The following is a 14,666-nucleotide window of genomic DNA, read 5'->3' as shown; positions in this document are numbered from 1 at the left end:
GACCTGTGCCCCATCACCTCTGGTTTAATATTTAACAGAGAAATGCTCATCGTGTTAGGTTAATGTGGGTATAAAAACTTCCCTTTGGTAGCTGAGTGGCTTTGCACTGGGACAGAGCTGAATTCCTCAAGTGAGTAATCTCTTTTTAAAATGCCCATACGTTTTTCAGTGGTTACGAGACTTGACAGGACCTAACTTTGAATTGACTGAAGCACTCCGGGCGGCATTTAGTCAGCTCTGAAGTGGCTCTGCATCCTAGACCCGGCACAGGCAGCGCAAGGAGCTGTGGAGGGCAGCTGCTTTGCTCAGGGCCCCTCCGAGTGCCCTGCTGTGGTGGCAGACAAGCTGTCTGCGCACGAGGGGAGCAGGAGGACGAGCAGTTTCTGAGCCGAGACCCTGGGTTTGTAGTCCATCTGTCTCTCCATCGGCCTGTCTGTCTGAGGGCTCATCACCCTCAGCACAGGCCACACCTCAGAGACTGGAATGCAGGGCCGCACCAAAGGGAGGCAGGACTAGCGAGTGCCCTACCTACCTGCTGCCAGCATTTCCCCCGAGATCAGTGTCTCCTCGGTCACACACCCAGTGCCCAGCACTAAATAAAAAGCAGCTCTGAAAGATGTATTTCAATAGACTTTTTAGAAAGCCCGTAAAAATTCCTGGATATAAAGAAATGAGGCATAAAACCCAGAATGTTTGGAAATCAAGCTGAAAATTGTGGGAGCAAGTCTCCATATCCATTTATTAAATGGGAGCATAACTTAACAGTTGCACCTAGATGTGTTCTGGGAACCACTTCGATTCTGGGCACCCGTAAGTGCTGTAGACTTGGGGCAAGATCCAAAGTTGGTGTTTGGAGGGAGAGAAGCGAGTGGAGTGGGAGACTGACCTAAGGAAGCTTTCATTAGGTCTGGTTGAGTGTGCAGTACGTGGGTCACAACCTCCTTCTCCTTTTAATGTGCACGATTTTACTGAAATGGAGCCCCAGAGTAAGATACCGCACACTCGTGAAGGCACGTTCTGAGCGCCATGCGTGCCCCTTCCCTTCACTGTTGTTTTCATTTTCCTCTCCTGAACCTTGCTACCCTGGCTTCAGCACGGAGGCTGTAAAGGAAGATGGAGAGCCGAGTTACCTCAGAATGATCACTATCGTTAACATTCACGGGTGGTTCACTTATCATTCCTGACTGCACAGACATGGCAGCCGCTCGGAAGCGTCCGCAGGTGTAGCATGGTGATACATATTACATTGTGCCACAATGGATTTATGTATTCTGTAACAAAAGAAAAGTGTAATGAAAAAATACAGAAGGTAATCCTTTATTCCTCCACTGCACAATTTATCAGTAATGCCTGTGGATGATAAGTGCCAGGGATTTCCTCTGCTTGCTTTAACCTTGTCACCCAGGTACGTTTTGGTAAAATGACAGAAAAATACAGACTAGGGATTTTCCTCTGTTCAAAAATCTTTTAAAAGGCCACTTTTAACTTATGGAAGTTAGTCCAAACGCAAGGCTTCCTTTTGAGCTTCTAGTCTGCCTTTGCTAAAAAAGATAAACGTATTCGTTTGAAATAATGCTGTCAGCCAGCAGATTAGAAGAGAATGTAAACAATTTATAAGCAGACTCAAATCTAAAATAGTTCAGGTGGAACCCAGGTAGATGGGAGTTCGTGAGATCTAGCCCAGTACTAGTTTGTGCGTACCCGAGAACTTGTGTTCCCTTTTAGGCCCCATTCACCCATTGCCCAACATATTGTCACAGATGGAGCGCGTACTGACTTCTGAGGAGAGAGCAGGGCAAGACAAGCCTGAATGTGGATGATTGGCGTTTGTTCCAAACACACGCTGGCCTAGTGCCAGAGCAAATACCCCCAAGTTTATAAATGCACAAGGCACTTTACATTTCAGTGCTCTTGCCAAAGTATCACTTACTGCATCGCTCCTTAAATATAGTTTTTTAAAAAAGAGCTATTTCTTATTTTGCTTTGATCAGTAAAATAAACTTTTAAAGATTGTTCTGGGATGGGGTCCAGCTTCTGAGGTAAAGAATGGCTGGAGCTCAGGCATGATTCAGTAACAGAGTGTTCAGTAAAATTAGCTTGACAGTTCTCAGGCCTGCTGTTCAATAGCAAGAACTTGACCAAGTTAAAATGGATGATCGTGCTGGCTAGACCAGCGTCGGCTTTTGCTTTTTAACAAATGGAATGTCAAGGATTAAACAGCAAGCCGTATGGAGAGGAGGGGTGTGGAGATGTCTTTGTATTAGGGAAGCAAATTGGGTCCTTGGTTTTGAGATCGGCCCCCAGCCCCTGTGGAAAGCCAGCCACCTGGTTGGGTCCAAACTAGGTCCCAAAGAGGTTTAAGGCCTCTTCTCAGCCTGTCCTACCATGGGGAAGCTTTTCCATGGCTTAGCTTGAGGCTTGGCTTTTCTTTCGGATTCTTGTCAGTATGAAGTTCTGCCATATTTTTTGGCTGTGTGTTCTCCTTTGAGATTCTTATGAGGAAATGGGAAGGCGACCAAACTCCTTGTGGTAATTCCCATGTTCCATAGTTGGAAACTTGGGTCCCATTTGTTAGATGAGCTGCTTGGAATTGGCCTGTTTTGTTCTGGTGCCTGAGCATAGTGAGTAGTATTTGTGATACTTGCTATTGCAATTAACAGTCTTCGTGAAGTTATACCTCACCCAGGGATGGGCTTCTGTGTTTAGGGTACTTTTTCCCTACCAGTTTTTTCCTATCTAAATGAACCACTCCCTCCAAATTTGACTGACTAGAAACTTACAAGTAGTGTCAGTATTTTGTGTTGTAATTATTTATACTTGATTTCATATTTTGTTTGACCTTCTAGGGCTAAATAAATTAAAACTTTCCTACTGAAGTATATACAGACCGTACGTTTAAAATTTATTTGTTTACTTACTAGCCAGTTAGGAAGAGCCTTTTTCTCCTTATTCTCAATTGATTTGGGCTATCGTATGTTCCCCTCCATCTTCCTCCTCCCCCCATCCTCACCCCGTGACATTTTTCCTCTAGGGCTCCATGAGCTTTAATGTGATGGTAGTATCTGCCTGCAGTGACATCTACTGACACAAGCCAAGTCTCTTGTCCATCCTTGCTCCAGGATTTGGCTTGGGAGCCAACATGAGTAACCCACAGTACTAGTGACCCACACAGACCAGTTAGATTCAATTTGAGGTAATTTAGAAAAACATTCCCTAACGCTGACCTTTCTTTCACTTAGAACTATTTATACCGGAATGCCTCTCTCTCTCTCTCTCTCTCATTAGAAGTTAGTCGGTTTTTAAATAATTGGCACTTTGAGGTACACTCAGTACACTTTATTAAACACAGTGAAGACTGCAATAACATTCCTCTGGTTGAATGTTAGTGATGATTTAATATTTGTCTTTTCCTACAGAAATGCTGCTCATGGATTCTCCCTTATTCAGGTGGACAACACAAAGGTCACCATGAAAGAAATCTTGCTTAAGGCAGTGAAGCGCAGAAAAGGATCCCAGAAAATTTCAGGTGAGACCCTGGAAATAGAAGCTTAACCGTTAGTTTAAAAGTGCTTGGTGTGTGCATGTGTGTGTGTGTGTGTGTGTGTGTGTGAGAGAGAGAGAGAGAGAGAGAGATGGCTGGCTAGATTGTTTTAGATATCATTGCTAGAATGTTTGGTTAGCAGATCTACAGCAAAAAAAAAAAGTGATTTTTTTAAACTGCCCCTGGGCCCAAGAAAGGGATTGGGTCAGTGGCATATGTGAGAAGAATGTGTTCCTATTGATTATGGAAGCTCCATCATTAATAATTTGTGATAGATTAAGACAAAGCTATTTGAGCTATTAGTTGGTGTAAAGGTGTCTTAAAAACCAAATCCTAAATTTGAAGGACTGCTTTTAATTTCATGTTTTCATATAATTTTCCATGGGGAAAACTTTCAGTTGTTAGTGTCCGGGGTATGCAATAAAAGGAAAACAACTTTCATTTTTACCAAATGAGGGCAACTGTAAAAAAAAATTTTCTAAAGATAAATCACTTGATGTGCACAAATACCTGTAAATCTTTAATTCCTCATTACCCAACTCTGTACAGAAAATAAGCTTATGGTATTAGCTATGATATTTAAAGGATATGAGGAAAAAAATATTACCAGTATTGAGAAATAATTATTTTGAGAAATAGCTCAAAAATTTGTCCTACCACAGACAACTTTAATATAAATCAACCTCTGTATGACATGTCAAATATCATCGCTTTGTAAATAAATGAGACTTCTTTAACACCTTTAGTTTCATCTTCTGGAAAGGAAAAAATGCATTACTCAGGTTGAAGAAAATAGTTTTGTGTTCTTTTTAAGGAGAGGCATATAATCTGTTCCAGATTTAATTAGCTATCTTCAGATGAAAGCTGAAGTTTTAATAAAAGTTAGAAGAGATAACACAGTGAAGGACACGGATGAGCTGTCTCAAGGCCATATTCCAGGGGAACGATAAGAGCCGTAAAAAATGGCAGAGGAGAGCAATTGAATGGAGCAATGAAAATCTGATTCTCATAAAAAAGAGAGAGAGAGAGAGCTGCTGGTAGGGGCGGTTGTAGATGAGACCTGCTAGCGTCTGCAAGCAATTTGGATGCTTGCCAGGAGTCATTGTTCACCCTCGGCTGTGGCGGCTCTGTCCAGATGTGCCAACTGCACGTTTCGGCTTTTGCCAGCTGACTGCGCCGTTTGATAACCAGCTCTCTGGATGCCCATCACTGGCCGCAGAGATAGAATTAAATGATGATGATCTTCCCACAAGTTGGGAGAGGAAACAATGCATATAAATCTTGATTTCATCTCAGCATGAGAAGTCTTTATCCATCATCACTCATAATGAACAAGTCGTTAGCTGGGATGAATGGTGTTCTGGTTTTTCCAAACACCTCTTTTGTTCATTTTTTGGGTGACTTTTATCCATTGCATGGGGGTCAAACCTCTTTACATTTACGGGATGATTGAAGAGGCATAGCCTCTTCTTCCCAGGGGAAAGTAGATATTTGGGGGTTCTAGGTGCCAAGATAATAGCATTTAAACAGCTTCAGATATTTAAAGATATTTAATAAGCATGTATCTTCCTTTAGGATCCTGTTTTTTTCCTCGTGTTTTGACCCTAAATTTTTTACACAATAGTGCCCATTTTGTGACACATGCATTGTATTCAAAGATAGTGTTATTCCAGGTTGTCCAAGAGGAGCGGGAACCAGCTTTTTAAAACTTCTTAATAGAAATTCAGCTGTCGCAGATTTTTTTAGACCGTGAAACCTTTTTGAACTTACTGAGGTGCAGCTGAACCAGTGTCCTTCCCTCTGTCTCCAGCTATCTCTTTCCAACTGTGTACCTGTTTATCTGTGTCCATCTCCAGCAACCACGTTTATCATACACACAGTTATTTATATCCACCTTTGTGTACACATTCCTGCCATTTCCATCAGAGATTTTGCCACATCCAAAACACAATGATCTGCATTATTTATTCCTTTTCATACTAGAGAAGTCATTTGAGATTGATATATTTACATAAATTACTGTCCATTTTCTTAATCCAAAAAGCTCTATAAAATGAGAAGCCCTTTCTATTGCTTTATTAAGTCTGGTGTCATGAAACAGAAGGATCTCCGGTTTGGCAAAGATGTTTATTTAAGGTTAGCTTGGTAAAGACGGTGTATTTTGTGATCTTGAACTTTGTATTGTGGAGTGGGCTTATTTTGGAGGGTAATTAATGAAAAGAGGAAAATTCCTCTCATCATAGACAGAAACACGGTATGTTTCCTTAAATTAAAAAAAAAAAAGCTGTTAGTGCTCACAATTGGCTATGAAATACTTACACACATTATGACACATGAACTTAGTCGTGAACTCAAGAACGTGGTGGCAGGAGATGCCAGGCTAGAGACGTTTATCCTGCACATGACCCCCGCAGTCTCTGCAAGAAGGGGCCTGCCTCACCCCATGTCCAGGACAGCAGTGGAGTGCTCAGCCCTCTCTTCAAACAGCTTTTGCCTGATGGAGAGCCGAACACCACTTGTCTGTTTGCTGCTCTTTTTTAACTGAAGTGAGAGGCGAGATTAAACAACATGTGCCATGTGGAGGCGAGAGTTCTCACTACTGGTTTGTTAGGGGTTAGTTGCACGAAGAACAAGGTTTCAGAAATCCTTTTATAGGCTGACAGTGCACTTCTGTTGCTTACCCACAAACCTCTAACCTCTCTCCTCTTTTTTCCAGACCGACCATACAACTTTCCATTTCATAGTAATCATAAATTGAGAACCTAAACTATTTTAGTATGAAACCCAGATGTGGTGACTGCTCCAACATTTAAGTACTCTTGCCCTTCCCTCTGGCGCTCCTTTCCCCATTTTCATTTGTAAAAAATTGGAAGGTGGCAGCTATTTGAGCAAAAGAAGGCTTCTTTGTTTAGGTAGATAGGTTTGTCAATGGAAACCCTTAGGGTTTTAAAATAGTTTTGCTTGGTATGGACAGACTATCATTACAGGCACTTGTAACTGATCTGGAATTTTGACTTGTATTATTTGTAATTATCATTGTCATAACTATTTATGAACACTGCAGGGTTTCTATTACTATTCATTTGCTGAACTAGAGGAGTCTTTTCACTGTGTGTTCCAGTCGGTGCTCTGCTAAGGCCCGTTTTTTTAAAGCCCATTTTTAAATGTCCCTTTTAAAGTTTCTCTACAGCTTTTCATTTTATTACTGATCCACTTGACATTTGGAAGCTACCTGCACTGGCAGAAAGTCCCCACTGTTTAAGAAAATTGTAAATGGAGAATCTGGTTTTAGAAGAATTAACTGGTACCTCTTTACTAATTTTTGTAGTGGGTGGGTGAGTTTTTGACATAATGAAGAGTAGCCAGTCAGGTCCTTTGATTTAGCTAGTAAAATATACTGACCTGTTATTTAGTGAATGAAGTCCTTAGCTCATCAAGTTCTCCTTTGGTCAGGTTCACCCTCACAGCCAGTGACCTTCTGAGCTTCTTAGTATTTTGTTGTTTAAATATGCTATCACCCAGGCGCCTGGGTGGCTCAATTGGTTAAGCGACTGCCTTCGGCTCAGGTCATGATCCTGGAGTCCCGGGATCGAGTCCCACATCGGGCTCCCTGCTCGGCAGGATGTCTGCTTCTCCCTCTGACCCTCTTCCCTCTCGTGCTCTCTATCTCTCATTCTCTCTCTCTCAAATAAATAAATAAAATCTTTTTAAAATAAATAAATAAATAAATAAATAAATAAATAAATAAATAAACTATCACCCAACCAACCTTTACCAGCCTCCTGAAGTATGGTGTTGGGTATGGCAGGAATGCTTAAGAAATGGAGGCAGATACAATTTCAATTTATTTTTTTATTTTTTTATTTTTCTTAAGATTTTATTTATTTACTTGACAGAGAGAAGCACAGTGAGAGAGGGAACACAAGCAGGGGGAGTGGGAGAGGGAGAAGCAGGCTTCCCTCGGAGCAGGGAGCCCGATGTGGGGCTTGATCCCAAGACCCTGGGATCATGACCTGAGCGGAAGGCAGATGCCTAACGACTGAGCCACCCAGGCGCCCCTGCAATTTCAATTTTACATTGACACAAAAATATAGTTAACTCTTGGTCTACAAAAGAGGAAGGCTTCGAAGTGGGATGTTCCAAGCAGAATAGTTCTCTGCATGGCTCTGTTTCAGTATTTGTTGTCATTTTGAAATGGAGGTGTTTTTCTTTATCATCTGCTGGAAGATTGAACCAGAAGCATATTAACTTTTTCTTACCCTTGTTCATTCTAGCCTTTTGATGTGAAAGACAAATTTTTATTTGTCTGAAAATCCTTTTGAAAAGTTCTTATAGCATTGTTAAAAAAAACTTACGACATTCATTTTTGCTTTTCCCTTACAAAATTTCACCTAGACTTTGAAAGATAAATGTTAGCTTTGTCAAGTGGACTCTCTCTTAACATCTCTGTTCAGAGTCACAGACCACCCTATTGTTTGCTAATGTACTGTGTTTTCACAAGACACCTAGGATGTCATTAGTGACATTGTCTAGACTAAGACGCCTCCACATTATTCCCTAAAATACTCCTAGGCTCAGAGAAGGCCAGCAAACAGCTACCACAGTTTGCAGAGTTCTGATCAGAAAGAGGGCTAACGGTGACATCATTGGATTCTCAAGTTTTATATTAAAGATTCGTGTAAAATGTAAATTTTGATCCATACTGTATTTGTACTTTCATTCATCCTGTGTCCTCATGTGTCAGACCTGTGCTGGGTGCAGGGAGACAGTGGGAGGCAGATTTACAAGGCCTGTGCCGAGGAAGAACTTACATTCTAGAAAGAAGGTAAAAATGAGGGGCTGTGAGAGAGAATAATAAGATGCAACATATAGGGTGGTCAGGGAACTCCTCCCTGAGAAATTGACATTAAATTGTGACCTTCACATTTAAGCTGTGAAGAGTTGGGGAGGGCCAGTGTCATTCAAAGCAGTGGCTAGTAAAGGTTTACTCTATTTTAATATAAAAAGAACATTTCAGATTTCTTTGTAGTTAATTTACGTAACTCTCTCCCCCTCCACCCCACCTCCCCAAAAAAGTAGTGAAATTGACCCTTGAATTGGTCCCTGGACAAAGTCCCCACATCTCACCCATTAGCAGGTCCTCTCAGTTTTATCTCCAGAATATATCCTGAATGTATTCGGTCTTTTCCATCTCCACTGGATGAGTCCAGATCGCCATGACTTAAATAGCAGTTTGATGGTTTTCCTGCCTCTGCTCTTGTCCTCCTCCAGTCTCTTGCCTACACAGCAGCCAGAGGGATCCTCTGAGGTATAAATCAGATCGTACCTGCTCTACACCCTTCAGTGACTTTCAGAATAAAACCCAAACTTCCAACTACTGTAAAATACTCTGAGGCCCAAAGAGGGGAAGGGACATACAGAGAATATGAACACAAAGAAAGAAAAGAATTGGAAAGAAGTGCAGAATTGATCATTGCAATATGGCAGAGAAATATAGACAGACCAGGCAGAGAACCTGGGAAGCCAGGGTAGGGATTTGGAGCCTGTAACTTAATGTGGACCTGCTCTAACTAATAGACGGGTGACAGCAGGGCCAATCTCTGACACAATTGATAGGCCTTACTTTCATGCCAGGTAGACCTAGAAAGTAGCGTACAAATTAATTAATTAATTAGTAATGTTTTAAAGGGGGTTTGTGTATCAGGAGAGGAGTTGGTCTTTCCCCAAGATGTGGTTCCAATGAGGGAAGAGCTGATTTATTGAGTGCCTTTGTGTATTACACATATTACCTCATTTAATCTGCAAATACCCCTAGAAGGTAGATTTTATTATGCCTGTCTTACAGACGAGACTTTAGAAATGTTGGGGGGGCGGTGCACGTTAGAATTAAGGAACTGTTGAGAACTGTGTATGTAATCATGTGCTTACCTCTCTGAGCCTCCCTTTCCTCAGCTCTAAAAGAGCTTAAAGTCACCCAAATTTCCACAGTAAGTAAATGGCAGAATCTAAATTGGAGCCCAGGCTTTTTTGACCTCAAAGCCCATACTCTTTTTATTATACCATGTTGCTTATTAGAACCCTAATGGGAGAACAAATTTAAAATTCTGTAAACAGAAATGTTCATTGATTCTAAGATCTAAATGCACTAGGGAAGTGCAGCATTTAAAGGAACCCTGTGGTGAATCTGGATATAAAGCCAGGAATTCTTTTTGTAATTGCACAGTTTGTCTGTATTGGTGTCAGTTTTAATGTTTTATGTCTGGCTTTCTTAAAGCAACATACACCTGTCCTGAGCTGCCCTGTGGAAAAGAGAAACCCATATGTTTTAGAGGGAGCGGGGTTACTAACAGTCTTCTAATGTGAAGTGTTCTCCCAAGGCTAAAATAAGCTAAAGAATCTTCTTGCTGTAGAGTTGAAGAGTCTTACTCCATGTGTAATTGTAAAGATGGAAAATCCAGTAACCTTTCTGCTATGAAAGTAATTTGTGAGCCAGAGACACAGACATGTGGTTTCCTTATGCTACAGCAGGTAATCCTTTAAGAGAAAAAAAAAAGATGATGATGAAGAAGAAAAGGTAAATAAAACTGTTTAAAGGTTCTTAGTCAAAAAGGCAGTAATTTCTGTGGAAAACTGCTCCTCATGAAATAATAAAAAATCACACTGATGCCACTCATGCATGGGGGCTGGATGAGACATAAGACCTGATACTTGGTATCCAATGACCCAGTGGGAAAATGATAGAGAAAATTAGGGCAGCTAAAGTGTGTAAATGTCTAACTCAGAAATGCCCCAGGCAAGAAGCTCCAAGTTAAATATTCTTCCTTCCCCCTTCCTGCCTCTTTATCTTGTTGTTTCTTCCCACCTGAGCCTTCCCCTGTCTGGAGTGCTCTGAGGCTCCTGATGGATCTTCCTGAGAATAGAGCAGAGCATGTTAAAGATGGCATTGCAGTCAACTATTTTATCTAGGAAGCCTGGAAATTTAGAGAATTTATGTCAGGCAAAAATCTTTGGGAACCGCTTTAGAGACCCAATTATTTTAGAAGGGTGTTATGAGCTCTCACAACCGCCACATCAGAAAAACCTGAAATATATCATTCGCCAAAACCACATTTGACCAGCGTTTACTCTTCCTGCTAGTCACTAATCTTTCAGAAGTTCCTTTTCCATCACAAAATCTATTCATTCACTCCATCTGGGGCAGTCACCAACGTGGATTAGATTAAAGCAAAAGCTGAATGAAAGAAAGAGAAAAGACCTTTCTCCTGACAGGCTGTGTGGTGCTGCAGGAGGCACATACATTTTGAAGTCAGAGGAAGGACCTTTCTCTGGGCCACTAGGGACTAATTCTAGAGCATCACTAATTTAATAATAGCTTTTCAGAAAAAAAAAATAAAGAAATACTACATTCAATGTACATATTGATTGTAAGCTGTAGCCTAATTTTAGAAATGTTATAAAGTAGGAAAAAATGCATCTTAGAATGAAGAACTATGGTAATGGAAAGCATAATCCTGTACTTTCCTCAGCTGTGACAGGGGAGAGGTTGAGGGGAGGAGTCACCCAGGGCACTGTGGGAAGGGGCAGGTGTGCGCCAAAGCTCTGAGTGTGGCTCTGACAGACCCTGATGACTTCAGTGTTCACCGTCCCTTGCTGCCTGCTCTGGGCCAGCACTGTGCTAGAATCAGGTGGAAACCCAGTGAGAAAACAGATTCAGAAAAGGGGGCAGGGGCGCCTGGGTGGCTCAGATGGTTAAGTGTCTGCCTTTGGCTCAGGTCATGATCCTGGCGTCCTGGGATCGAGCCCCACATCGGGCTCCCTGCTCTGCGGGGAGCCTGCTTCTCCCTCTGCCTCTACCTCTGTCTCTCATGAATAAATAAATAAATAAAATCTTAAAAAAAAAAAAAGAAAGAAAGAAAAGGGGGCAGTAAAATACGGCAAATTCTCAAGGAGAAGTACATAAGCTACTTAAGCAGCATAGATCAGGGAGTACTTAAAACTACTGGGTGAGGCAGGGCCTGAGGAAAGATGCTCTGGAGTAAATGATTTGATAGTTTTTTGAAGATTAAATAGAATTTTGGTAGGTGGGTAAGTGAGAGGAAGGACATTCTAGGCAGAGACGTTTTGAAATGTAGTAGTAACAAAACATGGATATCCCAAATTACTGGAGCAAGAACAAGACAGAGGATAAGCTGCAGAAGCTAGGCAGGGGACAGATCCGATCAGGCCAGGCCTGATAATGTACTCAAAACTAGAAGAGCTGTATTTGTTTATTGGGGGCTTATTACGCAGCAGACACTATGTAGGCACTGGGGATTTTGTTGAAGCCAAGAAATGATCCTTACCCTCTGAGAGCTTACTGTTTAGTTCCTCTGGGGGACAGGCAATTACAATACCATGCATGTGATCGGTGGAAATAAGTGTAGGGCCTAGGTACACATATGGTGGGAGGGGTGCCCTAGTCCAGTCTTAGGGAGTCAGGGAGAACTATCCTCCAGACGAGACCTGAAGATGGTGGAAACTGACCAGATGAAGAGGGCTGGGAAAGATCGTTTAGGCTGAAGGAGTGAGGTGAGAGAGTTTGATGCCTTTTGGAAACCACATGTAACTCAGTGGAATAAGCAGTAGAGTTGGAGTTAGGAGGGTAGAACATTATGAGGCTGAAGTGGTCATTTGGGACCAGGTCATGTTTGTAAACTGTGTTGGATTTGGACTTTATTCTCGTGGCAGAGGGGAACCATTGAAAGGAGAACAATATAGTCAGAATTTCTTTTAGAAAACACACCGTCTGCATGACAAAAATCGATTAGAGGACATAAAACAGGAGGCAGAGACACCGGTGAGGAGGCTCTTGAGGACTCTATCCAACGGATGATGAGCCCTGAATTAAGGCATGGAGAGAAGCGGATGGTACTCAGTACAGGAAGCAGAGGGATGGACACCACAGTAAAGTCTGATTTCTGTTATTAGAGCTGAATGCACAGTTTGAGGAGAATTGAAATACCTTGAAGCTGCCACCCGTTCTGGTGTTAATATTAAAACTAGGGTGTGGTAGAAGATAGGCTTTTAAAGATTTCTTTTTAATAAAATTAAATGCTTATTGAAAAAAATCAAACATTTAGAAGTGCATCAAGTAAAAAGTAAGTGTATGAAGGTTTCTTCTGACTATTTGGTGTGAACCCTTGGTTTTTTATTCAGTTCACACACAGGTAGACATATAAGCTCTAAGTTTCATGTGAGCAGGACCCTGTTTTTTGTTTAGTTTCTTTAAATCACTATATACCCAACATCTAGCAGAGTGTCAAATAGAAGACAGTCCTTAAATGTTTGTTAAATGAACTTGTAAAAAATGTATCCACATAGGGCGCCTGGGTGGCTCAGTCATTAAGCGGCTGCCTTCGGCTCAGGTCATGATCCCAGAGTCCTGGGATCGAGCCCCAAATCGGGCTCCCTGCTCAGTGGGAAGCCTGCTTCTCCCTCTCCCGCTCCCCCTGCTTGTGTTCCCTCTCTCGCTGTCTCGGTCTCTGTCAAATAATTAAATAAAATCTTTAAAAAAAAAAATGTATCCACATAATGATTTTTAAGAAGGATACCACACAATGTATATGATTTTGCATTTGTTTTTCACTTAGTATTATGTCATAAGCATTCTACTATGTTAGAGTGACCATTGCCATTTTATCTTCCTAGTTACATTTATTTAACTTAGCTCTCTGTTGTTGGACATTTAGATTATTTCCAAATTTCCAGTTTTACACATACAGTGAACAATCTTGTATGAATATTCATTGCACGTTTGTGCTAGATGTTAAATATGGGATTGCTTGTCAGAAGTTTGCTTATTTAAAATGTTGAGAAAAACAAATTGCCCTTTAAAAAGTTTATACCAATTCTTTGACACTCCAAGAATATATGAGAGTGTCTTCTTTTCCCACCCCTTACTAACACCGATGTTATCAATCTTTCATTTTTGCCAAACTGATGGCTAGCAGTTAATATTGCATTTTAATTTGCATTTCTGGGGGTTTTGTGTAAAGTTAAGCATTTTAAAAATGTTTTTATCTGCCATTTATCTTTCTAAAAGAGTTTTTAAGTCAGTTGTTTTTAGTGGGAAGAGAAATTGAGAAGTCTAATTTCACAAAACTGTTTTTAAGAAGTACCCTGTAGTTTAGAATACAGTTCACCCTACCACCCCCTTTCCTGCCCCAGCAGGTCCACTTATGTGTGTACACACACACACGCACGCACACACACACACACACACACACATACACACCTGATATAGAGAAAAGGCACACATCCAGGCCAGGCCAATTTACTTGTTTGCCTTCTGGCTTTTCATTCACCAGCAAAGCTTTTGTTTATGTGTTTGGAGAGAGTTAGCTGGTAATTCACTAGGTTCCAATTCACCTCATTTAGGACCTTATGTTGTTACCTGCCTGCTTTGTCACAAAACTATTTGAAAAAATAGATTTCCTGTTAAATAGTATATTTTAGTCTGGTACGTGTATATAGTACTTAGAAAATGCATCATAATCTGGAAATCAGAAATGTAGGCAAAAAAGTTGTCACCCTTAACAGGTTTATTTTGGGGAGGCACATCTAAGGACACGTCTGGCAGCATTATGAACAGCACTGGCACCAAGGGCAACCGTGGGGGGTTAATGGAGACCCTGCATCATTCCTTGCCATGTGCCTGGTGAGTTAACGCCTAGAAGTTTCTGGGAATGGTGGCAAGTGGGGAAAAGGCTGCAACCAACAATCAGTGTCACAAAGTGGGGATGACTAATTTGCTGAGGACACCGTTGAGACAGATGTTTAATTAGCTGAAGTCAGAGTGGATAAATTGGGAGAGGACTGCCTATGCAGAGAGATGCCCTGTTCCCTCATCTCTCATTTAACTGTGTTTGGTTTGGGTTTTTGTCTTTACCGTTTTCTTTTTGAAGGCAATGTCCTCAGACTCAGGCTGGGAGGGGGAATAGGAGGAAAAGTACCCTTTGGTACATCTACTGAATACTTACTGTACTTTTGTATTTAACCTTTACAAAGACCTTGTGAAATGGACATTATCTATTTTTTATGGTTGAGAAAACCGAGGCCATGTTACGTGTGTATCGTGTATATGCAT

General features: G+C 41.3%; 1 protein-coding gene across 8 annotated transcripts in view; it reads left to right on the top strand.

The window, feature by feature from the left end:
* Positions 1-14,666, top strand: part of MAPKAP1 (MAPK associated protein 1) — a 233,574-nt gene that overhangs the window by 135,263 nt on the left and 83,645 nt on the right. For all 8 annotated transcript variants that reach the window (XM_028107692.2, XM_028107693.2, XM_028107686.2 and 5 more), the window contains one exon: positions 3,417-3,526. In XM_028107692.2, the coding sequence (XP_027963493.1) occupies positions 3,417-3,526 (110 nt within the window). The remainder of the gene's footprint in view (positions 1-3,416; positions 3,527-14,666) is intronic.

The sequence above is a fragment of the Eumetopias jubatus genome, unplaced genomic scaffold, assembly GCF_037043125.1.
Source record: "Eumetopias jubatus isolate StellerSeaLion01/CBP00866 unplaced genomic scaffold, mEumJub1_p1.0 scaffold_15, whole genome shotgun sequence".
NCBI lineage: Eukaryota > Metazoa > Chordata > Mammalia > Carnivora > Otariidae > Eumetopias > Eumetopias jubatus.
Note: the sequence above shows the minus strand (reverse complement) of the source record. Positions and strands in the feature narration are given on the sequence as shown.